At 46.1% G+C, this 26737-nt stretch overlaps 1 protein-coding gene across 1 annotated transcript in view; it reads right to left on the reverse strand.

The window, feature by feature from the left end:
* Positions 1–26737, reverse strand: part of LOC144679989 (piezo-type mechanosensitive ion channel component 2-like) — a 1019816-nt gene that overhangs the window by 370232 nt on the left and 622847 nt on the right. The window contains exons 6-7 of the mRNA XM_078541050.1: positions 6040–6247; positions 5605–5818 (exon numbers count right to left, since the gene is read on the reverse strand). Of these exons, the coding sequence (XP_078397176.1) occupies positions 5605–5818; positions 6040–6247 (422 nt within the window). The remainder of the gene's footprint in view (positions 1–5604; positions 5819–6039; positions 6248–26737) is intronic.

The following is a 26737-nucleotide window of genomic DNA, read 5'->3' on the forward strand; positions in this document are numbered from 1 at the left end:
GCACCAGTGAAGATCTTGGTGCAGTCATGTGCAGCAGGCTGCATTATGCCACTGAGGTCTCCACATGCTGCCTTGAAGGAGCCTATCATGAAGAAGTTGAGCACAACAGCGACTTTCAGAGCTACAGGCATTTTTTTTTTTGTGCATTCACAGGATGTGGGCTTCACTGGTGGCACCCGCATTTATTGCCCATCCCTAGTTGCCCTTGTTCAGCGACATTGCTGTGAGTCCAGAGTCACATGTAGGCCAGACCAGGTAAGGGCAGCAGATTTCCTTCCCTAAAGGGCATTAGTGAACCAGATGGGTTTTTACGACAATGGTTTCATGGTCATCATTAGACTTTAATTGCAGATTTTTATTGTATTCACATTCCACTATCTGCCGTGGCGGGATTCAAACACTGGTCCCCGGAGGGTCTCTGGATTACTAGTCCAGTGACAACACGATCATGCCATCACCTTCCCCCACGCTGAGTGCCCCCCAAACACAGTTGGAGGAGATCTCTCCTGCGAGCATATCACAGAGTGATGTGACCGTAGCTCTTGATAGCCTGAGCCTTCTCTTGCATTGTGTCTCTGAATCTGAAGGTGGCTGAGTCTCTGTCTGTATACTCGATGGGCTGCATAAGGTCTTCTATGACTCTGCTGAGGTTGTAAGACCTCTGGGTCTAATGCAGCTCTGGCTCCATCATGCACCATCACTGCATCCTGGACCTCCCAATCTACCCTTCTTCCTCTCACTCTCCTCCTCCTCCTCCTTCTCATCCCCCTCTCCTCCTCACTGGAGGTTGTGTCTCCCAGCAACACCACAGTGCCATTTTTCTCAGCTACTTTAAAGCTTGGGCTGATGGAGAAGGACTAAATAGAGCACTCAGCAGGTGGGTAAAAAGCCTCTTATTAATATAAGTTTTAAATGAAAGCTGCTTTTTGAATGAACCACTCCCAGCAGTTACAGAACTCTCGACTGCTAAGATGAGACTCAGGGCTCAGCTGAACCTTTCAACCCTGTCCTAACAAGCTGCCTCATAAGAGAATGGGAACCCCACATGGTGTCAAACAGACTCCGCAAGTTTATTATCGCTGACATTGCGTATTATTCCAATCAATTGGATCAGTAACAACGTTAAATAACTACTTAAATAAAGTTTGAATAACGCGGGCAGGGTCCTGATTTTAAGCCCACCCGCCTGCCGTATTATTTGAAAGTGGCGTAATGACATTGGGAATGTAAACCAACGTCATCACACCTGATAATACATTGGTGGGGGTGGGGAATGCTCCCAATTTGTGAGCATATTATTCAGCCTTATGTCCACTTCATCCAAACCCCTTCAGAATTGGAAGGATCTCTACTGGATCAGTTCTCAGCTTTCTCTTTTTTAGAGAAAAGAACCCAGGTTGTTCAATTATAACATCTCAGTTTCAAAATCAACCTTGGAAAGGATTTTGCACCTTCTCTAGTTCTCGCAATATTTATTCTTATTACCTGCATGCTGCTTAGACATTCAAGTCTTTTTAAGGGTGCTAACTGACACAGTCCAAAGTGCGTTATTTGGGAGCCTAGTCTATAAATCAACTATTCTATGGGATCAAAATGTCTTCCAACCTCAAGTCTTGCTTACCATTTATTACTTCCATTCTCATGTTCTCTGTTTTTTTGCTTATAATTCAAGATTTTGTGTTTAAAAAACCACCCATCAAAATCTTGCAAAATTCAACAACAGCAACTTACATTTATGTAGCACCTTTAACATAATGAAACATCCTAAAGCACTACAAATTCTGGTAAATCTTCATCCTCTCCAAGGCCTTAACATCTTTTCTAAAGTGTAGAGCCCAGAATTTGACACAGCATCCCAACTGAGTCCTGACCTATGTTTTATAAAGGTTCAACATAACCTCTTTCCTTCTGTACTTTCTGTGTTTATAAAGCCATACATCTTTTTAACAATTGGTGAACTTGTCCTGTTACCTTCAAATATTTGTGCAAATGCCAAGGTCTCCCTGTTCCTGCATTGCGATGGCATAGTGGTATTGTCACTGGACTAGTAATCCAGAAGCGAAGGGTAATGCTCCTGGGACTGGGGTTCAAATCCTGTCACAGCAGATGGTGTAATTTAAATTCAATAAAAATCTGGAATTAAAAGTCTAATGGTGACCATGAAACCATTGTCGTCTGGTTAGGGAAGGAAATCTGCCATCCTATGATTCCAGACCCACAGCAATGTGGTTGACATTGAAATGGCCTAGCAAGACCCTCAGTTGTATCAAACCGCTACAAAGCCTCAAAAAAAGGAATGAAACCAGACAGACCATCCGGCGTCAATCTAAGCATCGGAAACGACAAGGGCAAACTCAAACTCAGCCCTCTCGACCCTTACTAACCCCAAAATCTTCCTTACTAACATCTGGGGGCTAGTGCCGAAATTGGGAGAGCTGTCTCACATACTAGTCAAGCAACAGCCTGACATAGTCATCCTCACGGAATCATATCTTACAGATAATGTCCCAGACACCACCATCACTATCCCTGCATATACCCAGGACAGGCCCTGCAAAGATGGTGGCACAGTGGTATACAGTTGGGAGGGAGTTGCCCTGGGAGTCCTCAACATTGACTCTGGACCCCGTGACGTCTCATGAAGTGCCGAGTGGATGATCCATCTCAGCCTCCCCTGGAGTACCCCAGCATCACAGATGCTAGTCTTCAGCCAATTCGATTCACTCCATATGAGATCAAGAAACGAATGAAAGGACTGCATAATGCAAAGGCCCTCTCAATATTCCGGCAATAGTTATGAAGAATTGTGCTCCAGAACTTGCTGTGCCTCTAGCCAAGCTGTTTCAGTACAGCTATAACACTGGCATCTATTCGGCTATGTGGAAAATTGTCAAGGTATGTCCTGTACACAAAAAGCAAGACAAATCCAACCTAGCCAATTACCGCACCGTCAGTCTACTCCCAATCAGTAAAGTAATGGAACAACAGTGCTATCAAGCGCCAATTACTTCATAATTTCCTGCTCACCGATGCCCGGTTTGGGTTCTGCCAGGGTCATTCGGGTCCTTACCTCATTACAGTCTTGGTTCAAACATGGACGCAAGAGATGAACTCCTGAGGTGAGATGAGAGTGGCTGCCGTTGACATCAATGCCTCATTTAACCAAGTGTGGCATCAAGGAGCCCTAGCAAAACTGGAGTCAAAGGGAATCAGGGAAAATTCTCCACTGGTTGGAGTCATACCTAGCACAAAGAAAGATGGTTGTGGTTGTTGGAGGTCAGTCATCTCTGCTCTAGGGCATCACTGCAGGAATTCCTCAGGGTAGTGTCCTCGGCCCAACCATCTTCAACTGCTTCATCAATGACCTTCCATCCATCATAAGGTCAGAAGTGGGGATGTTCGCTGATGATTGCACCATGTTCAGCACCATTCACAACTCCTCAGATACTGAAGCAGTCCATGTCCAATTGCAGCAAGACCTGGACAATATCCAGGCTGGGGTTAACAAGTGGCAAGTAACATTCATTACTTGTGCCAGGCAATGACCATCTCCAACAAGAGTGAATCTAGCTATCGCCTCTTGACGTTCAATGTCTTTATCATCACTGAATCCCCGCTAGCAACATCCTGGAGGTTACCATTGACCAGAAACTGAACTGGACTAGGCATATAAATACTGTGGCTACAAGAGCAGGTCAGAGGCTAACAATCCTGAGGCGAGTAACTCACCTCCTGATTTCCCAAAGCCTTTCCACCATCTACATGGCACAAGTCGGAAGTATGATGGAATATTCCCCACTTGCTGCCTCTTTGAGTGCAGCCCCTGCAACACTCAAGAAGCTTGACACCGTCCAGGACAAAGCAGCCCGCTTGACTGACATGACATCCACAAATATTCACTTTTTCCACCACCAACACAGCAGCAACAGTGCGTACCATCTGCAAGATGCACTGCAGGAATTCACCAATGTTCCTTAGACAACACCTTCCAAACCCACGAGCACTACCATCTAGAAGGACAAGGGCAGCAGATAGATGAGAACATCACCACCTGGAAGTTCCCCTCCAAATCACTCACTATCCTGACTTGGAAATATATCACCGTTCCTTCACTGTCGCTGGGTCAAAATCTTGGAACTCCTTCTGTAACAGCACTGTAGGTGTACCTACACCACATGGACTGCAGTGGCTTGAGAAGGCAGCTCACCATCACCTTCTCAAGGGCAACTAGGGATGGGCAATAAATGCTGGCCCAGCCAGCAAAGCCCACATCCCGTGAATGAATAAAAAAAAAATTGGCTCTCCTCTCTCTTCTTCCCAATATGCATTAATTCAAACTTCTCTATATTAAATAATGTTTGTCATGTGTGGACCATTGCACAGTGTGATATGTCCTCTTGACGTTTGCTACTAACCTCCTCATTGTTTACCAAATTTCCATGTTTTGTGTCATCTTTGAACTTTGAAATTATGCCTCCTACACATTCAGGTCATTAACATATATTAAAAATAATTGATCCTAATATCTGCCATTTTATTTTCCCTTAGTCTGAAAAACAACCATTCATCATTTGACCCTTCTTTCTGTGTCTTAGCCAAATTTGTTTCTACGCTGAAACTACCCCTTAAATTTTCAACTTCGTGAAGAAATGTGACAATTTATAGAACACCTTTTGAACGTCTATATATACAACTTCAACAGCACTACCTTGATCAACCGTCTCTGATATTTTCTTGAATAACTTAATCAAGCTTATTAGACTCAATTTGCCTTTATCAAATCCATATTGACTGTCGTTTATTAACCCAAAATGAACTTTTGTCCCCAAGAAAGATCTCTAGGGGCAGAATTTTCTGCCCGTCGGGTGGGTGCGCGTCCGACTCGAACGAGCATAAAATGACGTGCGATGATGTCGGGTGAACGTCCTGTATGGGAGTCGGCAGCACACCCACCAACAATTAACAAGCCTATTAAGGTCATTAAAAATCTAGTTGAACTAAATTTTTCACTGCCCGTCCAATCTTACAGTTGTTGGGCAGGAGAAAAGGCCTGCCCACCAAAAGGCCTTTGGGTATTTTGCAAAACCTCATCCATGGGCGGGATGAGGTTTCGATCCGTCATTAAAAAATTAAAAAATTTTCAAACTAATTTCTAACATGTCCGACAGAGCCACATGAGAGGACATGTTTTTAACATTTTTAAATTCTTTCTTTTTTATTTTTCAAAATCTTCTTCCCCCTGGGGCAGCTCTGTGCCTCAGGGGGGTTTTCCTGTGCACACCCACACACATGCGGCAAGTTCCCTGCTTGCCCTCCCCCACCCACTCAGGCAGCGCTGAGCGCTGCAGCACGCATTTCACACTGGGTGGGCCTTAATTGGCCTGGCAACGTGAATTCGTGGTCGGACCCCAATTGCAGGTGGCAGTCGGGTTCCCGACCACTCCAGCTCGCCCCCGCTGAGCCCACCCAACGAGGGAAAAATCCTGGCCTAGAAGTTTCTTGACACTTTAAAATGTTACATACATGAATGTCGATCATATTTATCTATGGATTAAGAAATCATTATATTAATATACTTAAAGCATAGCCTTACTGCAGCCTTACCTTGCATAGAAGTCACCAGGTGGAATGAGTTCCTGCAAGAACTGCAACTGGTAAAGATACAGTCCAATTAGGTGTCCTGCACTGAATATGGCCATTAATACACACAAACAGCTGAATATCAGCGGATCAAACTGTTTACCGCAGGACCACCAAGTACACAACCCCAAAAATACAAAGAAGTATACTCCTGAGGTCAAAGATGGTAGCATTATACCTGCAGAAAGAAAAGCACTGTCATTAAAGTCATCAGAGTTGCATGGAGGGGTGGGAGAAGTAGAGAGCGGGTGATAGTAGTTTCTTAATCTATATTTGCCTAAATTTAATAATAGATGCCTGCTGCATATATAAAGCAGAACATTGCTTTGGAGGAAAAGGAAATTACCTGTTTATAAATGGCACAAAGATTTAATTTACTATAATTATAACAGTACAAACCTGTTAAACCAAGTAAAATGGTAACAACTACTTTTCCAGTGGTTGCTATAATATTGCCAATAAATTCTTTTAATTTCGATGCATATGTTGCAATTCTGCGAAGAATATTTTGTTTATTTCCCCCTTCTTCCACCTCTTCAGCTACATCTGCTACCTCAAAATCTTCCTCATAAATGAATGCATCAGCCAGTTCAAGCTTTTCTTCATCCTGTAAAAAAAAAATTGCCTGCAAGTCTTTAACAGTTCAAAAATTCCTTATGACTCAATATTGTAATTGTGCTACCTAGTTTGAAACTAAACCATACCAAGTAGGATAGTCTGGAATTTGATCCCTGATGTGTGCTGGCTTGGCTGACCTGAGCAATTGCAGTTGCCACAATTGACTTCAGTGCCCTCGATTTTCTGACATTCTGCTCTGCGGGATAGTTTGTTGACGCTCCTATCAAGGTTTACGCACTGAGAGTAGCCACTTTAGTGAGGTATGAGAAGTTGCTAGTGATACATTTAACTAATCCTAGCCAAAAGTAGTGCCTTCAAGACAGTAGGGAAGAAAAGTGAAAAAAAAACTTTATAAAGGAACCCATTAACTTTTGAGGGGGTTAATTTTGTTGTTACTCCACAATCTTAGTGACTTATAAGACAGTACTATGTTTAAAACAAAGAAGAAACTTGACTCAAATCAAGAGATACTTAGATTTTTTTTAAATTTCAAGAGATAAAATGTCTGTTTATCAGACAATTCCTGTTTAGTAAACAGTCACTAAAAGCACTTCTATTTACCAAGTATTTTTGTGACTAATCCATTTGTTCCTATGGTGGGGAATTTCCTGAATTGCTCCTGTTCATCACAGTAACTTTCAGTTAGAACAGGGTTTCCATGGATTTCTGTTGAAGTTATGGCAGTGGAGTGCAAGCAGCCTGGAGGACATTATTGTGTTAGCTTTTTTAGTGAAAAGGTAGATATGAGTAAACAGATAAGCATGATATGCTAGACTTTACTTGTAAAAATGACTCCTGAACTGACATTCAAAGCACATACGAAGGAAGATAAGATTCATCAATTTCAGCATAGGACTTTACAAAAAGAACAAACCAACTGTATAGTGCTGTCCACAAATAATGCAACAACAATCCACAAGGTTATACAATGCATTTTATCAAAATGTAATCATACACATGCATATGTAATATTCTTCCATAAACAGTGCTCTACAAACTTCAACTCATTCAAAATGCTGCAGCTGACAACTCTAACTTGCATACACTTCCAATGCTCCATGGCTTCTGTTCTCTCCAAGTTTCATTGGCAATTTGTGCACTGGCAAGTTGACTTCAAAATTATCACCTCCATTTTAAATCCTTCCATACCTCACTCCATCCTACCTCAGTGATCTCCTGCTGCCAACTGCTCCTCTAACACTGAGCTTCATCTTGTTCCCAATACCACCATTAGAGACCATTCATTCAATCCCAGGAAAGCTGTGCTAAATTCCTTCAGCCTTACTGCTTCACTCACTGCTTTTAAATATATCTTTAGAAGTCTTCCCTTTAACCTTGTCTTTTGTCCTCCTTAACTTCATTCCTTTATTTTCATCCTACTGATTGATGCCCATAGTGTTATCCTCCTATTGTTGTAATTAGCCTTAGACTGCTTATTTACAACTTTAAGCTTTATGGTCTTAATGGAACATACCAGTTATACACAGCTTAATCTTACTAGAGTTAATGCATTGTGTGCTGCATGTTAAAACTGTTTATATCCTTATAAAACGACCTATCTTTTGACCTGCCATGAACAACTCCATGAACAATATTGCAATATTGTAATAAGCATGCAATGCAGCTTTTGTATAAATACCTTTAAAAACTTCAATTATCATTTGAAGCAATTATATTACGACATGACACTAATACTAAAATAGTGATCTGGTTTAACAATAGATTGATTGAACTGAATGTGTCTGAATTTCCAAACATTTCTCATAAAAGCAAGGTCATAAAATTTCTAGAAATATTATTAACCACATCAATATAAAATGGAATCAATAGCCTGGCACTCCAGTGCTGTTAACCTGTCAGATATCTGAGGAGCCTAGTCCTAAATTAATTTCACAATCTATATCAATCTCAGACAACGACCTTAACTCAAAATTTATAAACAATCAGTTAATACTAAGTTACTGTGTTGTAAATAAACTGTCTTTGTAACCTATTATTTATTTTCTCGATTAGCTCCGTTTACCAATTATTTGTGTATTTAATGTTTAAGTGCTACTAAGTATTATTTTTGTTATCGGGCAATTGTTCGTGTTCATAATTAGTTCATGGCTTTGTTGCCTTTAATAATTGACAAAAAGAGTTAATTATTTCTCAGTTTTTTGTGGATCCAGATGAGAGGCTAGTAGAGTAAGCGTAATTGAAAGTGGTGATATAAACAGCTGAGAGAGACAAATTTAGGCATTATTTAATCCTAAGCATAGGCTGGGTGGCAAGCCCCAGGTGGTTCCTTGACGAGTTAAGGTGAAGGGGTTAAGGGTTCATCTAGTACCCTCGATGAATATTCGTGTCAGGTTATTGATTCCAGTGTTATAATAATATTGGCACATGCTCCAAAGTATAGTTCCACTAGCAGCAGGACCACGATAACCTATTGTCATTGTCACGTGTTTTTTAAAAAAATCTGTTCATGGGGATGTGGGCATTGCTGGTTAGGCCAGGGCAGGGTAGGGGATAGGCCAGTTGGGAAGGGTCGGCGAGTTGGGGAGAAGAGGAAGTCAACAAGTCATGGGTGTTTGGGGGGTGAGGGCTGTGGGTTGGCCAGCTGGGGAAAGGAGGGGGTATTGGCCAGTCAGGGGATGGAGGATGTTGGCCAGTCGGGGAGCTGTCAGACAGTCGGTGGGGGGGATGCGTATTGACCAGTTGGGAAGCAGAGGGGGTGTTGGCCGGTTGAGTGACATGTCATCCAGTCACTGGGTGGGGGGGTATTGGCCATTCGGGGGGTGGAGGGGTTTTGGCCAGTCAGTGGAGGGGGGGTGGGGGGTGTTGGGTTCAGCCAGTCGAGGGGGGAAGGTATCAGCTAGTTGGTGGATGGGGATGTGTCAGCCAGTTGGTGGGTGAGGGGGTCGCACAGATAGTGGGAGAGTTTGGTCAGGCTGAGCCTGAAGGGGTTAGCCGGGGGTTGGCAGAAGTCCCATGGTGGGGGTGGGTGGTCGGGAGGGAGTCCTGTGGTCGGGGTGGGGGCAACCTGTGGGGAGGGTGGGGGAGTCCTGTAGAGGGGGGGGGGTGTTGAAGCATGATTGGGAAATTTGTAGATGACACAAAAATTGGCCATGTAGTTGATAGTGAAAAAGATAGCTGCTGTCCCCAGAATGATACCAATGGTTTGGTTGAGTGAACGGAAAAATGGCAGATGGAATTCAGTCCAGAGAAGTGTGAGGTAATGCGTTTGGAGAGGGCAAACAAAGCTAGAGTATACACAATAAATAGGAGAGTATTGGGAGGGATAGAGGAAGTGAGAGACCTTGGAGTGCAGTCCACATGTCCCTGAAGTTTACAGGACAAGCAGATAGGGTGGTAAAGAAAGCAAATGGAATGCTTTCCTTTATTGGGCAAGGTATAGAATACAAAAGCAAGTATGCAATGATGGAACTGTATAAAATGTTGGTAGGCCACAGCTGGAATTTTGTGTACAGGTCTGGTGGCCAAATTGCTCTGGAGAGAGTACGGAAGAGATTTACAAGACTGTTGCCAAGGCTTGAAAATTGCAGCTATGAGGAAATATTGGATAGGCTGGGGCTGTTTTCCTTGGAACTGAGGATGCTGAGGGGGTCACCTGATTGAATTTTCCAAATTATGTGGGGCCTATATAGAGTAGGCAGGGATGCCCTGTTTCCCTTAGCAGATAGGTCAATTGCCAAGGGGCACAGATTTAAGGTGACTGGTAGAAGGATTAGATGGGACATGAGGAAAAACATCTTCACCCAGAGGGTGGTGGGTGTTTGTAATTCACTGCCTGGTTTGGTGGTCGAGGCAGAAACCCTCAACTCATTTAAAAGGCACCTGGATCTGCACCTAAAGTGCTGTAACCTGCAAGGCTACGGATCAGGTGCTGGAAGGTGGGATTAAAATGGGCAGCTAGTTTTTTAATTTTTCCTTTTTCAACCAGCGCAGACACAACGGGCTGACTGGCCTCTTTCTGTGCCGCAACTTTTCAATCGTTCTATGGTTCTAACTGAGTCACAGCTTATATAGAGTCATAGAATGGTCATAGCACAGGAAGCCATTCAGCCTGTCACATCCATGCTGGCTCTTTGCAAGAGCAATTCATCTGGTGTTAGTCCCCTGCATTTTTCCCATAGCCCTGCAAATTCTTTCCCTTTAGATAATGATCCAATTCACTTCTGAAAGGCATAATTGAATCTGTCTCCATCACATTCTCAGGCTCATTCTAGATCCTAACCACTTGCTGCACGAAAAAAATTTCCTTGTTGTTGCTTCTTTTGCCAACCACCTTAAATCAGTGTCCCCTGGTTCTTGATCCTTTCACCAATGGGAACAGTTTCTCCTTAGCCACTCTTTTTAAATCACTCATTATTTTGAATAACTCTATCAAATCTCCTTTCAACATTCTCTTCTCCAATTGGTATGCTCCCAGCTAGTCCAATTGATCTACATAACTGAAGTTCCTCATCCCTGGAACCATTCTTATGAATCTTGTCTGTCCCTCAAGCTGTCCTGCAGCCTTAAATAACTTGGGCACATATATCCCCGGTTCCTTTTATATGAGGAACGAAGGAAAGAATTAACTGGGGGTAGGAGGAATTTTTTTTAAATTCATTTGCGGGATGTGGGCTTCGCTAGCTGAGCCAGCATTTATGGTCTATCCCGAATTGCACTTGAGAATGTGGTGGTGAGCTGCCTTCTTGAACCGCTGCAGTCCATGTGGTGTAGGTACACCTACAGTGCTGTTAGGAAGGGAGTTCCGGAATTTTGACTCAGCAACAGTGAAGGAACTGTGATATATTTCCAAGTCAGGATTGTGAGTAACTTGGAAGGGGAACTTCCAGGTGGTGGTATTCCCATGTGTCCTCTGCCCTTGCCCTTCTAGATAGTAGCGGTCGAGGGTTTGGAAGGTGCTGTCGAAGGAGCCTTGGTGAATTCCTGCAGTACATCTTGTAAATGGTACACACTGCTGCTACTGTGCATCAGTGGTGGAGGGAGTGAATATTTGTGGATTTAGTGCCAATCAAGTGGGCTGCTTTGTCCTGGGCGGTGTCAAGCTTCTTGAGTGTTGTGGGAGCTGCACTCATCCAGACAAGTGGGGAGTATTCCATCACACTCTTGACTTGTGCCTTGTAGATGGTGGACAGGCTTGAGGAGTCAGGGGGTGAATTACTCGTCACATGATTCCTAGCCTCTGACCTGCTCTTCTGGCCATAGTATTTGCATGGCTAGACCAGTTCAGTTTTTGGTCAATGGTAAACCCCAGGATGTTGATAGTGGGGGAGTCAGTGATGGTAATGCAATTGAACATCGAGGGGTGATGGTTGGATTCCCTGTTATTGGAGATGGCCATTGCCTGACACTTCTGTGGCATGAATGTGACTTGCTACTTGCCAGCCCAAGCCCGGATATTGTCCAGGTCTTGCTGCATTTGTACATGGACTGCTTCAGTATCTGAGGAGTCATGAATGGGGCTGAACACTGTGCAATCATCAGCGAACATGTCCACTTCTGATCTTAAGATGGAATGAAGGTCATTGACGAAGCAGCTGAAGATGGTTGGGCCTAGGACACTACCCTGAGGAACTCCTGCAGTGATGTCCTGGAGCTGAGTGACTGACTTCCAACAACCACAGCCATCTTCCTTTCTGCTACGTATGACTGCAGTCAGCAGAGACTTTTCCCCTTCATTCCCATTGACTCCAGTTTTGCTAGGGCTCCTTGATGCCAAACTTGGTCAAATGTGGCCTTGATGTCAAGGGCAGTAACTCTCATGTCACCTCAGGAGCTCAACTCCTTTGTCTATGTTTGAACCAAGGCTGTAATGAGGTCAGAGCTGAGCGGCCCTGGCGGAACCCAAACTGGGCATCATTGAGCAGTTTATTGTTAAGCAAGTGCTGCTTGATAGCACTGTTGATGACACCTTCCATTACTTTACTGATGAGTAGACTGATGGGGCAGCAATTGGCCTGGTTGGATTTGTCCTGCTTTTTGTGGACAGGATACACCTGGGCAATTTTCCACATAACCGGGTAGATGCCAGTGTTGTAGCTGTTCTGGAACAGCTTGGCTAGGGGCAAGTTCTGGAGCACAGGTCTTCAGTACTATTAGTGGAATATTGTCAGGGCCCATAGTCTTTGCAGTATCCAGTGCTTTCAGCATAGCTGTTTCTTGATGTCACGTGAAGTGAATCGAATTGGCTGCAGACTGGCATCTGTGATGCTGGGGGCATCCGGATGAGGCCGAGATGGATCATCCACTCTGCACTTCAGGCTGAAGTTTGCAGCAAACGCCATAATCTTCAATGCCTTATCTTTTGCACTGATATGCTGGGCTCCTCCATCATTGAGGATGGGGATATTTGTGGAGCCTTCTCCTCCAGTGAGTTGTTTAATTGTCCACTACCATTCACGACTTGATGTGGCAGGACTGCAGAGCTTAGATCTGATCCTTTGATTGTGGGATTGTTTAGCTCTGTCTATCATTTGCTGTTTATGCCATTTGGCACACAAGTAGCCCTGTGTTATAGCTTCACCAGGCTGCTACCTCATTTTTAGGTGCTGCTCCTGGCAAGCCCTCCTGCACTACTCATTGAACCATGGTTGATTCCCTGGCTTGGTGGTAATGGTAGAGTGGGGGATATGCCGGGCCATGAGGTTACAGATTGTGTTCGAGTACAATTCTGCTGCTGCTGATGGCCCACAGAGCCTCATGGATACCCAGTCTTGAGTTGCTAGATCTGTTCGAAATCTATCCCATTTAGCACGGTGGTCATGCCACACAACACATTGAAGGGTATCCTCAATGTGAAGGCTGGACTTCGTCTCCGCAACGACTGTGCGGTGGTCACTCCTACTGATACTGTCATGGACAGATGCATCTCTGGTAAGGAGGCTGGTGAGGATGGGGTCAAGTGTGTTTTTCCCTTTTGTTGGTTCCCTCACCACCTGCTGCAGACCCAGTCTAGCAGCTATGTCCTTTAGGACTCGGCCAGCTCATTCAGAAGTAGTGCTACCGAGCCACTCTTGGTGACAGACATTGAAGACCCCCACCCAGAGTGCTTCTCCAAGTGGTGTTCAACATGGAGGAGCATTGATTCATCAGCTGAAGGAGGGCGGTATGTTATTTTTTATTCTTTCATGGGATGTAGGTGTCACTAATTGCCCTTGCTCAGAGGGCATTTTTTTTTGTGCCTTTGTAGCGGTTTGATGTAACTGAGTGGCTTGCTAAGCCATTTCAGAGGGCATTTAAGAGTCAACTACATTGCTGTGGGTCTGGAGTCACATGTAGACCAGACCAGGTAAGGACGACAGATTTCCTTCCCTAAGGGACGTTAGTGAACCAGACGGGTTTTTAACAATAATCGACAATGGTTTCAAAGTCATCATTTGACTTTTAATTCCAGATTTTTTACTGAATTCAAATTCTACCATCTGCCATTTTGGGATTCGAACCCAGATCCCTAGAGCATTACCTTGGATCTCTGGATTACCAGTCTGGTGACAATACCATTACGCTATCGCATCCCACCATGATGAAGAATACTTAAAACTGAGGAGGATGTGAAAAGAGATTGCAACAAGATGTGAGGCTGGAATAATTATGCCAGTTTGATGTGGGGAAAGAATTTGGAAAATGACAAATGAACAAATGAAAATTACTGCAGGGAAAAGAACAGCTGCTTCACTGAGCCTATGAGATGTAGGAGCAGAAGTAGGCCATGCGGCCCATCGAGTCTGCTCCACCATTCAATGAGATCATGGCTGATCTGATAATCTTCAACTCCACTTTGCTGCCTTTCCCCCATAACCCTTGATTCCCTTACTGATTAAAAATCTGTCTATCCCAGCCTTGAATATACTTGATGACCCAAACTCTACAGCTCTCTGTGGGTAAGAATTCCACAGATTCACTACCCTCTGATAAAAGAAATTACTCCTCATCTCTGTTTTAAATGGGCACTTCCTTACTCTGAGATTATGCCCTCTGGTCCTAGACTCACCCACAAGGGGAAACAACCTCTCAGCATCTACCCTGTAAAACCCCCTAAGAATCTCATATGTTTCAATAAGGTCACCTCTCATTCTTCTAAACTCCAATGAGTACAGGCCCAGCCGATTCAACCTCTCCTCATAAGAAAATCCCTCCATCCCCAGGATCAACCTAGTGAACCTTCTCTGGACTGCCTCCAATGCCAGTATATCTTTCCTTAGATTAGGGGACGAAAACTGTTCACAGTATTCTAGGTGTGGTCTAACTAGTGCCTTGTATAGGTTTAGCAAGACTTCCCTATTTTTATACTCCATTCCTTTTGAAATAAAGGCCAATATTCCATTTGCTTGACCAATCACCTGCTGAACTTGTATGCTAGCTTTTTGGGATTGATGCACGAGGATCCCCAAATCCCTCTGTGCTGCAGCTTTCTTCAGTCTTTCTCTATTTAAATAATATGCAGCTCCTCTATTCTTCCTGCCAAAGTGCATAACCTCACACTTTCCCACATTATATTCCTTCTGCCATGTTTTTGCCCACTCAATTAACCTGTCTATACCCCCTGTAGACTCTTTGTGTCATCCTCACCACTTGCCTTCCCGCCTATTTTTGTGTCATCCGCAAACTTGGCGATCATACATTAATTTCCCTCACTAACTCATTATTGTAAATAATTGTGGTCCCAGCACTGACCCCTGTGGTGCTCCACTAGTCACAGGTTGCCATCCTGAAAATGCGCCCCCTGTATCCCAACTCTCTGTCGTCTATTAGTTAGCTAGTCCTCTATCCATGCTAATATACTACCCTCAACACCATGGGCTTTTATCTTACTAAGTAGCCTTATGTGTGGTACCTTACCGAACTTCTTTTGGAAATCCAAATATATTACATCTACTGGTTCCCCTTTATCTATCCTGCTTGTTACCTCCTCAAAGAATTCTAATAAATTTGTCCGGCATGATGTCTCCTTCATGAAGCCATGCTGACTTTGCTTGATTAGATTATGCATTTCTAAATGCTCTGCTATTGCATCCTTTATAATAGGCTCTAACATTTTATCAATGACAGATGTTAAGCTAACTGGCCTATAGTTACCTGTTCTTTGTCTCCCTCCCTTTTTGAATAAGAGTGTTAGAGTGGCCGTTCTCTAATCCTCAGGGACTTTTCCAGAATCTAAGGACTCCTGGAAGATTACTACCAGTGCAGCCACTATCTCTGCAGCTATTCCCTTTAATACCCTAGGATGCAACCCATCAGGTCCAGGTGACTTATCGGCCTTTAGCCCCATTAGTTTCCCTAGTAATTTTTCTCTCATGATAGTTATTGCATTTATTTCCTCCCCCGCTTTTGCCTGTGATTATTCAGTATTTTTGGTATGCTGTTAGTGTCTTCCACCATGAAGTCTAATGCAACGTATTTATTTAACATCTCTGCCATTTCTTGGTTCCCCGTTATTATTTCCCCAGCCTCGTTCTCTAAGGGGTCTATATTGACTTTGGCCTCTCCCTTCCTTTTTATATAGTTAAAGAAGCTCTTGCTGTCCATTTTTATATTACTTGCTAGTTTGCCCTCAAAGTTTATTTTCTCCCTCTTTATTTTTTATTTTTTTGGTCATCTTCTGTTGGTTTTTAAAACTTTTCCAATCCTCTGGCTTACCATTACTCTTTGCCACATTGTAAGCTTGGTTTATCCCCTTCCTACAATCCTTCTTCCTTACTGGGATATATCTTTGTCGTGAGTCATGAACTACTTTCTTAGAGGTCTGCCGTTGTTCATCAACTATATTTTCTGCTAAACTCCTTTCCCAGTCCACTCCAGTCAACTCTGCCCTCATTTCTTTGTAATTACCCTTATTTAAGTTTAGCACAGATGTTTCCGAACTAAGTTTCTCATTCTCAAACTGAATGCTAAATTCCACCATGCTATGGTCACTGTTTCCCAGGGGATCTTTTATTCTGAGATAATTTATTAAACCCGCCACGTTACACATTACCAGATCCAAAATAGCCTGATCCCTGATTGGACCCACAACATATTGTTTTAGGAAACTGTCCCGAATACACTATGAATTCTTGCTCGTGGCTACCTCTGCCAATTTCATTTTCCCAATCTATATGGAGATTAAAGTCACCCATGATTTAATATACTGCCATTTGTACATGCCCTCATTATTTCCTGGTTTATTCTCTGTCCAACAGCATAGCTACTGTTAGGGGGCGTATAGATTCCTCCCACCAGTGTCTTCCTCCCTTTGTTATTTCTTACCTCCACCCATATGGATGCCACATCTTCCGATCCAAGATCATTTCTTGCTATCATATTTATTCCATCTTGTGCTAACAAAGCTATCCCACCACCCTTTCTTTCCTGACTGTCCTTTTGAAAAGTCACATACCCTTGAATATTAGTTCCCAGCTTTGATCTCCTTGTAACCATGTCTCTGTAATGGCTATAAGATCATACCCATTAATCTCTATTTGTGCCATTAACTCATTTATTTTGTTCTGAATACCAAATGCACTTAAGTAAAGAGCCATTAATTTTGCCTTTTTACCATTTTCCCCCCCTTTGACCCTATTTGCTGCTGTTTTCTTATGTTTGTAAACTCTATCCCTTCCTGTTACACTCTGAGTATCATTACCTGAATAGCTGCCATGCAATGCCACCATATCCTTTTGCTTTGTAAGCCTACTTATCCCCTCTGGTACGGCGGGGTTGCTGTCTTGTGTCTGGTCCAGTGGTGCGGGTAGTTTGGGGCGAGATGTGAGGGGGGGAGGCAAGGTGGTGAACCACGGTGCTCCTCGCGTGAGGAAAAGGGCTCACCTCCTCTCCGGACCACGCCGCGTCCTTCCTCAGAACGGCACGTTGCCCCGTGCGAGGCATCCCCTTCTGCTTCCTGGCCAGTTGCAGTTCGGGGGTCTTCGACGGACGCAGGTGCCCATTCCGTCTAAGGGCAGGAGTGATACCTGGAGTCGTCACCCTGGCCAGGTGGTCGGCTGCAGGTACACGTCCGTCTCTCTTCTCCTCCCTCCCTCCCTCCCAAGTCCCACTGGTTAATGATTTATCACGGCACTTGGGGAAAAAATGACAAAGTGTCTGGTTAATGATTTGCCTTCTGAGTTGACTTGGTTAAAGCCCTCTCTACAGCCCTAGTTATTCGATTCACCAGGACACTGAGCCCAGCATGGTTCAAATGAAGCTCATCTCACTGGAACAGCTCCCTTCTACCCCAGTACTGATGCCAGTGCCCAATGAACTAATACCCATTCCTTCCACACCAATCCTTGAGCCACGCATTTAATGCCTTGACTTTATTTAACCTATGCCAGTTTGCCTGTGATTCAGGTAGTAATACCGAAATTATTACCTTGGAGGTTCTAATTTTTAATTTAGCTCCTAACTGTTCAAATTCTTTCAGCAGAACCTCCTTTCTAGTCCTATCAACGTTGTTGGTACCAATGTAGATGACGACAACTGGATCCCTCCCCTCCCACTCTAAGTTCCTCTCCAGCTCTGAGGAGATGTCCTTAACCCTGGCACCGGGCAGGCAACACAGCCTTCGGGACTCAGGCCCACGGCTGCAGAGAAAAGTATCTATCCCAATTATATTGTCCCCTATCACTACTATGTTCCTATTTCCTCCCCCTACTTGAATGGCTCCCTGTACCATGGTGCCATGGTCAGGTCGTTCATCCTCCCTGCAGTCCCTGCTCTCGTCCACACAGCTTGCAAAAACCTCATAACTGTTAGACAATTTCAGGGGCTGAGGCTCCTTCAACGTTACCCCCTGGGTCCCCATATCTGCCTCACCTGAAGTCACACCCTTCTGACCCTGATCACAGACCAAATTTGAATTATCTAACCTGTAGGACGTGACTGCCTCCTGGAGCAAATTGTCCAGGTTACTTTCCCCCTCCCTGATGTGGCGCAATGTCTGCAGCTCAGACTCCAGCTCCTTAACTCGGATCCAAAGTTCCTCGAGCTGCAAACACTTACTACAGATGTGTCTGCTCCGGATCATCTTGGTGTTCAGCAGCACCCACATGCTCCAGCAGTAACACATTGCTCGTCCTGCCATCGCTATCTTATTTTATTTAATTTATTAATTACTCTAGTATCCCTGCTCTTTACACTTTATTGAATTTAATTATTTACATCAGCCTAACGTAACCACGTGCTACTGAACTCTTCACCCACAAACAGCTAACGGAACAGATTTAAATTCTATAAGCCTGTCACGTAGGGAGACAGTGGCATAGTGATAATGTCACTGGACTATTAATCCAGAGGCTCAGGCTAATACCCAGGGAATACGGGTTCAATCCCCAACATGGCAGCTGGTGGAATTTAAATTCAATTCATAAAATCTGGAAATGAAAGCTACACTCAGTAATGCTGACCATGAAACTACCATCAATTGTCAGACAAACACCTCTGGTTCACTCATGTCCTTTAGGAAAGTAAATCTGCCATCCTTACCTGGTCTGGCCAACAGGTGACCCCAGACCAGCAATGTGGTTGACTTTTAAGCGCCTTCTGAAATGGCCGAGCAAACCACTCAATTCAAGAGCAATAAAGGATGGGAACAAATGCTGGATTTACCAGTGACCACATCCCATAAATTAATAAAGAAAAAAGAAACATGCAGTCATGAATGGTGGTAGACAATTAAAAAACTAACAGAAGAAGGAGGCTCCACAAATATCCCCATCCTCAATGGTTGTGGTGCCCAGCATATCTGTGTGAAAGACAAGGCTGATGCATTTGCAACTATCTTCAGTCAGAAGTGCTGAGCAAATGATCCATCTCAGCCTCCGCCTGAGGTCCCCAGCATTACAGATGCCAATCTTCAGTCAATTCAATTCACTCCAAGTGATATGAAGAAAAGGCTGAAGGAACTAGATACTGCAAAGGCTGTGGACCCTGAATACATTCCAACAACAGTACTGAAGACTTGTGCTTCAGAACTGCCACGTCCCTATCCAAGCTGTTCCAGTACAGCTACAACACTGGCATCTACCCAGCAATGTAGATAATTGCCCATGTATGTCCCGTACACAGGAAGCAGAACAAATCCAACCCGGCTAATTACTGCTCCATCAGTTAAATCTCGGTCATCAGCAAAGTGTTGGAAGGTGTCGTCAAAAGTGCTATCACATGGCACTTACTCAGCAATAACCCACTCGCTGACGCTCAGCTTGTTTTTTGCCAGGGCCACTCAGCTCCTGACATCATTATAGACTTGATCTAAATATGGACAAAGTAGCTGAACTCATAAGGTGAGGTGAGAGTGACTGCCCTTGACATCAAGGTAGCAATTGACTGATTGTGGCATCAAGGAGCCCTAGCAAAACTGAAGTCAATGGGAATCATGGGGAGTACTCTCCACTGGTTGGAGTCATACCTAGCACAAAGGAGCATGGTTGTGGTTTGTGAAGGTCAATTATCTCAGTCCCGGGACATCGCTGCAGGTGTTCCTCAGGCTAGTGTCCTAGGCCTAACCACCTTCCTTCCATCATAAGGTCAGTAATACTGTTGACTGCACAATGTTCAGCACCATTCGTGACTCCTTGGATACCGAAGCCATCTGTGTCCACATGCAGCAAAACCTGGACAATATTCAGGCTTGGGCTGATAATGGCAAATAACATTCATTCTACACAAGTGCCAGGCAATGACCATCTCCAAACAAAAGAGAATCTAACAATCTCCCTTGACATTTAAAGACATTACTATCGCTGCATCCCCATTATCAATATTCTGGTGGTTACCATTGACCAGAAACTGAACTGGACCAGCCATATCAATACTGTGGCTACTGGAGCAGCTCAAAGGCTGGGAATTGTGTGGTGAGTAACTCACCTCCTGACTCCCCAAAACCTGTTCATCACCAACAAGGCACGAGTCAAGAGTGTGACGGAATACTTTCCACTCTCCTGGATAAATGCAGTTCCAAAAACACTCAAGAAGCTTGACACCATCCAAGCCAAAGCAGCCTGCTTGATTTGCACCTCATCCACCACCCTAGACATTCAGTCCTTCCACCACCAATGCACAGTGGTTGCAATGACCACCACTTACAAGATGCACTGCAGCAATTCATCAAGGCTCCTTTGACAGCACCTTCCAAAACCATGACCTCTACCACCAACAATGACGTGGACAGCAGATACATGGGAATACCACCATCTGCAACTTCTCCTCCAAGTCACTCACCATCCTGACTTGGAATTATATCACCATTCCTTTAGCGTCGTTGGGTCAAAATCCTGGAACTCCCTCCCTGACAGCACTATAGGTGTACCTACACACATGGACTATAGTGGTTCCAGAAGGTGGCTCATCACCACCTTCTCAAGGACTATTAGAGGTGGGCCATAAATGCTGGCCTAGCTAGTGACACCCACATCCTGTGGACAAATAAAAAAAAACTATGAGGGATTTTTTGGGCCGTAACTTCCTCAGAATGGCAATCAGCGTTGGCTTGCCACTCCGTGCCAATTACTTGCATAGATTTTCTTCCATGCGTGCCTGTCTTGCCCAACCGTCCAACTCTGGCTGGGCGAGATCCAGGCAGCGCAGCTGTCCTTGAGGCCCAGCGTCCAGTCCCGAAGTGGAGGACATGCCCCCTTTTTTACGGCACTAGCTGCCATAAACCAGGTAAGTTAAAGGTCCCACCAAAATTAACAGGCCGGGGATAAGGTAAGTGTAAGGTAGGTGGATAGGGTTTGGGGAGCTGGGGGAGATCAGAGGTCAGTGGGTTCAGAGGTCAGGGGGATTGGAGGTCATGGTGGGGATCGGAAGTCGGGGTGGGTTAGGCCTGTGGGGGGGGGATGGTTGGGTTGTGCCTGCCAGTGGGGAGGTGTTGGGCTGGGGCGGTCGGACCTTGGGGGGGGATGGGGGCGTGGGGGTGTTCAGTGGGGTTTGGGGAGGCCAAGTCGGAGAGTGGGTTGCGTCGGGGCAGGCCTGCAGGGTGGGGGATGGGGGTCGGGTATGGGGGTTTCGGATTGGGTTAGGTTGGGCCTGTAGGGGTGTGTGAGGGGGAGGAGTCCCACATGGGTGAGGGGGAATCCCATCGGGGGGTTTGGGAATACGGTGGGGGGGGGGTAGTTAGTTCGGGTCCCCACCCATGTGAGCGGAGGTAGAGCGTGGTGTCGATCTGAGTCTTTACAACAGTTACCCAAAAGTTAGAACAAGTTTTAATTCTTCTAACCTTTTCTCCATAATTATCGATGTAACCCTGTCGGAACCATCCGAAGTTTACGGTTTATATCACATTTTCGGTTGGTTCCCAGTGCAGTGCAATTGCCCAGAGGGAGTTCGCACTTCTGGGCAACTGCCATGCAAACTCTTACCTGTGAAGTTCTGAGACGGATTCCCCGGTGTATCTTTGGGGTACCCCCAATTCGACACTGGAGAGCCCAGAAGTTATGGCCCAAAGTTATTTTTTGAAGAAGAGTTGGGAAATCACATAAAGAAACAAAATAAGCTGTAAATGTGAAAGTGCGTAATGTTGCCTCTTGCTCACACTCTCTCTCTCACACACTCTGAGATGTCCCCTTCTCCCCCAATCCAACCTCTACTTCATCAGCATTTCTCTCAGCCTCTTCCTCCTCTCTCTCTTCCCTCTCACTCACATTCCCTCTCTCACAGGCAGAGGCGGAGTCGCTTTACCCACACTGGATTTGCCGACACCATGGTTTCACTCTCTCCTCCAAATCTGTCCATGATAGTGCCAGCCAGAAACAGCACCCTCCCCCACTTTAAAAAAAAATACACAATACCAAACAATTGTAAAAAACAAAAAATTCCAAAGGGAGGAAAAGAAGTGTCAATGATCCGTTGACTTCCATGTTCTATGGTTCTGTTCTCAAGAAAATTGTTTCCGTCTCTTTCTCTCTTCAACTTGGGGTAAAGATCTTTTGCTTTCAATTCTCCTGGGCGGAATCATCCCAGATTTGCTCTAAGTGTGGTAGCAGGTGGGTGAAACGATATTTTACCCGCCAGCCGCGATGGTGGGTTTTCAGGCCGTATCGTCCCAATCCCACCATATTATTTATGCCTTCCCAGGAAACACACCATTTTGATGGCGGCTAGGCTGTCATTCGTCCGCTTGCCATCACCTCACCACTTCATCATGCTGAGCACCATACTTAAAGTCCAGCCGTGCACACACATCTCAGTGCTTCCAGGCCATGACTATTGCAGGGAAGATGCCCATGAAAGGCAAGAGGATTGCAGCCCTTAGGCTTAGCAGTGAGTCACTGGAACACCTTTTGGATGCCGTGGAGGCCCACTGCGATGTCCCCTACCCCCGCTCTGGCCGCAGGATGGGCAGCAGTGTTACCAACCAGGCTTGGGAGGCGATGGCAGCGGTGGTTAGCGCTAAAGCCTTGCAAAAGAGGACAGTCACCCAGTGTCACTACAGGATGAATGGTCTCATGTGTTCAGTCAGAGTAACTTACTCTTCACATCACTCTCAACTCACACACTCACAAACCCATCACACATCCACAGGGATCTCACACTCCAAGGGACAACACCACTATCTCTCACACACATCCTCACATCTGTCAGGTTCATATCTCTCAAGCTCATATCCTCATTTCTGTCCATGGCACCGCTTACCACACAAACATTCCATGGATCCTGTTCACACTCTCTCCATCTGTTTTTATGCAGGAGAAGCCTGCTCATATCAGCAGGGAGAGGTCCCAGGCCGGGGGTGGAGTGGCCCACATGGGGCCCCTCACTCATTTTGAGGAGCATGCCATCGTGCCGACAGGTGAAGATGTGGACCCTGCCTGCGCTGACAGTGAGGTTGGCGGCAAACACCCACATGAGGATCCTGCACCACATCATCCCTCCCTCAACGCAACTATGGGTGCTCTATCTCCTGCTTTTGACTCTGCTGCCATGCACTACTTATCTCTACTTTGGTTCACAGGGAGCTCTGCCAAGGGGCCAACACCCTCAGCCAGCCGGTCCCTCAGCTCTATCCACATCCTCATCTACAGCCAAGCAGACTCCTCCTCCAGTGAAGAGATAGAAATAAGCAGCCCAGAAGATCCATCACCACAGAGGAAGCAGAAGGCCCACAAGTGATTTTGGAGGGAAAAATGTGTGTTTGGGCCTTTCTGAGCCTCATGCAAGCACTCACATGGATTCTTCCCGTTTCACACTTATCTCAATGTCTTGAGCATTTTGAATGCTGCCTGCTGGCATTCAGTTTCAGTTGTCCATCTGAGCTGACCTGCATCTCAGCTCACCCACTGATCACATTCCTATGATCTCGCCCACCATGACTCTCATTTCACTTTTGATTTGGCAAGCATGTTCTGGTTTCACTGCATTGTGCGCTCCCTGATCTTTTACCCTGCCCCATTTCCTCTACCCCATCGCAGCTGATTCCCCTGGCATCACCTTCCAACTCCCCTCTGTTACCTACCAGCCACAACCCTTTTCCTTCGGGGATGTCCATGTGAACATGCACATTTCCTTCCTTCTCGAAAATCCAACCCCCATCCACATTCACCACCCAACCTCCTACTTCCAGGGTCTGTGTCTGTCTCCGAGTCCCCACCAACCACCCTCGCCATCCCACCTATCGCTCATGTCGAACCCTCACCCTCCCACCCTACTGCCTCATTCTCACCCTTCCTCCATGCCCACCCTCAGTTTGCTCCCCAGAAGGCAGAAATGGACCTACCCACATACCTTCCTACCCCCAGACACTCTCCCCTCTCCGCACTCCTTCCCTTGCACCATCCACCCCCCCTTACACCTACCTCCTCAGTTACCGTCTTTTCTCCCGTTACCCCCTCCTCCCCCCTATTCTCCCTTCCCCCACCAATGCTTTCATTTCCCCCCCTCCCAACCTCACTCCATCCTGATACCTTCATTCTCCCCCTCCAAACATCATCCCATCCTGACACCTTCATTCTCCCCCTCTAAACCTCACCCCATTCTGACACCTTCGCTCCACCCCTCCCAATCTCAGCTCCCTCGACACCTCTTCCACTCCCAGCCAATCTTAGCCCTTCCTCTCCCAACCCCTCGACCATCACCTGTTGTGAGCATCAACGATGACTATCCAACTTCCGTGCGCTGCTTCGTAGCAGAGCCATGTACATGAGAACCCACCCAACATGCCATGAACGTTCCTCCAGTGTGCCGTTGGTTCGGGCTCCAGCATCTTCTGTTCCTCGTTTGTCCACGATGTGAGCAAGGGCCTGGCGGGGAAGTCCCAACTTCCGCACATCACAGTTATCAAGATGTGTTTTGCACCAGCGTGCTTTCCCGCCAATGTGGTTGGACGATCCAGCGGGGTGAGGGGCGGTGATTCCGGTGGATGGGCCTAATATTGATATGCTCATGTATTACAACGAGGTTCCCGAAGTCCGATGGCCGAGAATCGGCCTGCCATTGGCGGGCTGATCGGATGACCGTGAACTGGTTTCACGCTTTCGTGAAACCGATCGCGCCATATTGTCCGCTCACACCACCGTTCATGCCCAACACCGGCTGACACGGAAAATCCTGGTCCCTGTCTCTCCCATGCCACTGCCCCAGCTCCTCCAATCACAGATTCCCTCCCTCCCTCCAGCCTTGCAGCTCCTCCAATCATAGGCCAGAATTTTCTGGCCCCATTAGTGTCGGGCATCACAGTGGGAAAGGTGAGGCAATATGGCGAAAAGGCCAAAAATCATGAAACCAGTTCACGAGCATCCGCTCCACCCGTCAATGGCGGGCCGTGTTTCCTGCCGCCACAGGTCGGGAATCTAATTTCGATACATTAGCACCTCATTATAAGCCCCGCTTGCCGGAATCATCCCCCCAAGCTGGATCATCCGGGCACATCGGCATGTTTGCACACTGATGTATTTCACAACTATACATAAGCCACATGCACCTGGCGAGCTGCACTTCACTGGGGGCTTTGAGGTCTGTTTGCCTTCCTTGCTTTGGGCAGCACTCACAGTCATCAGCACCAGGCTTTGCAGGCAGCACCACATCACTTTTAGGGAGACTCACAGGCAGATCTCAACCTACCGGGCCAGCCAAAAGGCAAGGTGGCTTTTCAATGGCTGCAGGGCTAGGGCTTGCTTGGGGAAGGGGGAGAAGCGGCCTTAGGCAAGGGAAGAGGCTGTAGGGTGAGGGCTGTATTGGGGAAGAAGGGTATCCCAGGGTGTGTGTGAGGGCACATGTTGATCTGTGCAAGTGGCCTCAAGATGCAGAGGGCTGAGGAGGCAGTCTCCAGAGGAAATTAGGCCAGATGGAGATGTAAAGGTGTGTGCGAGAGAGTGAGTGGTGATGTCCCTTGAGCTGGCAGTGAGTGAGATGCCAGTGAATGTGTGGTGAACTTGTCAGCATATGAGTTTAGAATGATGAGATGGTTGCCCTACCCTGGCAGCACAGATGAGATCCTTCATCTGTTGGCTGTACTGGGCGGCCGACCTCTTGTGTGCAGCTTTGGCACTGACCACCTCTGCCACCTCCTCCCAAGCCAGAGCGGTGAGACTGATGGGCCTCCTGTGGTCAGAATGGGGGTGGAGGAGATCGCGGTGGTCCTCCATGGCACCCAGAAGGCGGCCCAGTGATATGTCACTGAATCGGGGGCCTGCACTTTTCTGGGCTTTTGGGGCCATGTCTTCGTCAGAGTAATACTGGGCTGCAAGCATTGAGAACTATGCATGTGGCTGCAGTTTAAATAGGGTGCCCTACGTGTGGAAGGGGCAAGGTAACAGCGTGGCTGGCAAATCGGAGGCTGCCCACTGGTGAGATGGCGTGTTTCTTGTGGCTGCATAATGAATGAGGTGGGGATGGAATGATACGGTGTGAAAACCCGCCACTGAGGCCAGTGGATAAAATGATTGGATGAATGGTAGGAACCAGAGAATGATGGTCGAGGAGTGTTTTTGTGACTGGATGCCTGTGTCCAGTGGGATTCCACAGGGATCGGTGTTGGGTCCCTTACTGTTTGTGGTATATTTAAATGACTTAGACTTGAATGTAGGAAGGTTGATCAGTAAGTTCAAGGATGACAAGAAAATTGGTGGGGTGGCAAATAGTGAGGAGGATGGCCTTAGAATACAGGAGGGTATGGGTGGGCTGGTCAGTTGGGCAAATGGAATTTAATCCAGATAAGTGGGCAGGACAAACAAGGCATGGGACTGCACAATGAATGATAGGACCCTGGGAAGTACCGAGGATCAGAGGGACCTTGGTGTGCATGTCCACTGGTCCCTTAAGGTAGCAGGACAGGTAGATAAGGTGATTAAGAAGGCATATGGGATACTTGCCTTTATTAGCCGAGGCATAGAATATAAGAGCAGGGAGGTTATGCTGGAACTGTATAAAACGCTGGTTAGGCCACAGCTAGAGTATTGCGTGCAGTTCTGGAATCGGCATTATAGGAAGGATGTGATTGCACCAGAGAGAGTGCAGAGGAGATTTACCAGGAAGTTGCCTGGGCTGGAGAGTT

This window comes from Cetorhinus maximus, chromosome 4 (assembly GCF_964194155.1).
Source record: "Cetorhinus maximus chromosome 4, sCetMax3.hap1.1, whole genome shotgun sequence".
Taxonomy (NCBI): domain Eukaryota; kingdom Metazoa; phylum Chordata; class Chondrichthyes; order Lamniformes; family Cetorhinidae; genus Cetorhinus; species Cetorhinus maximus.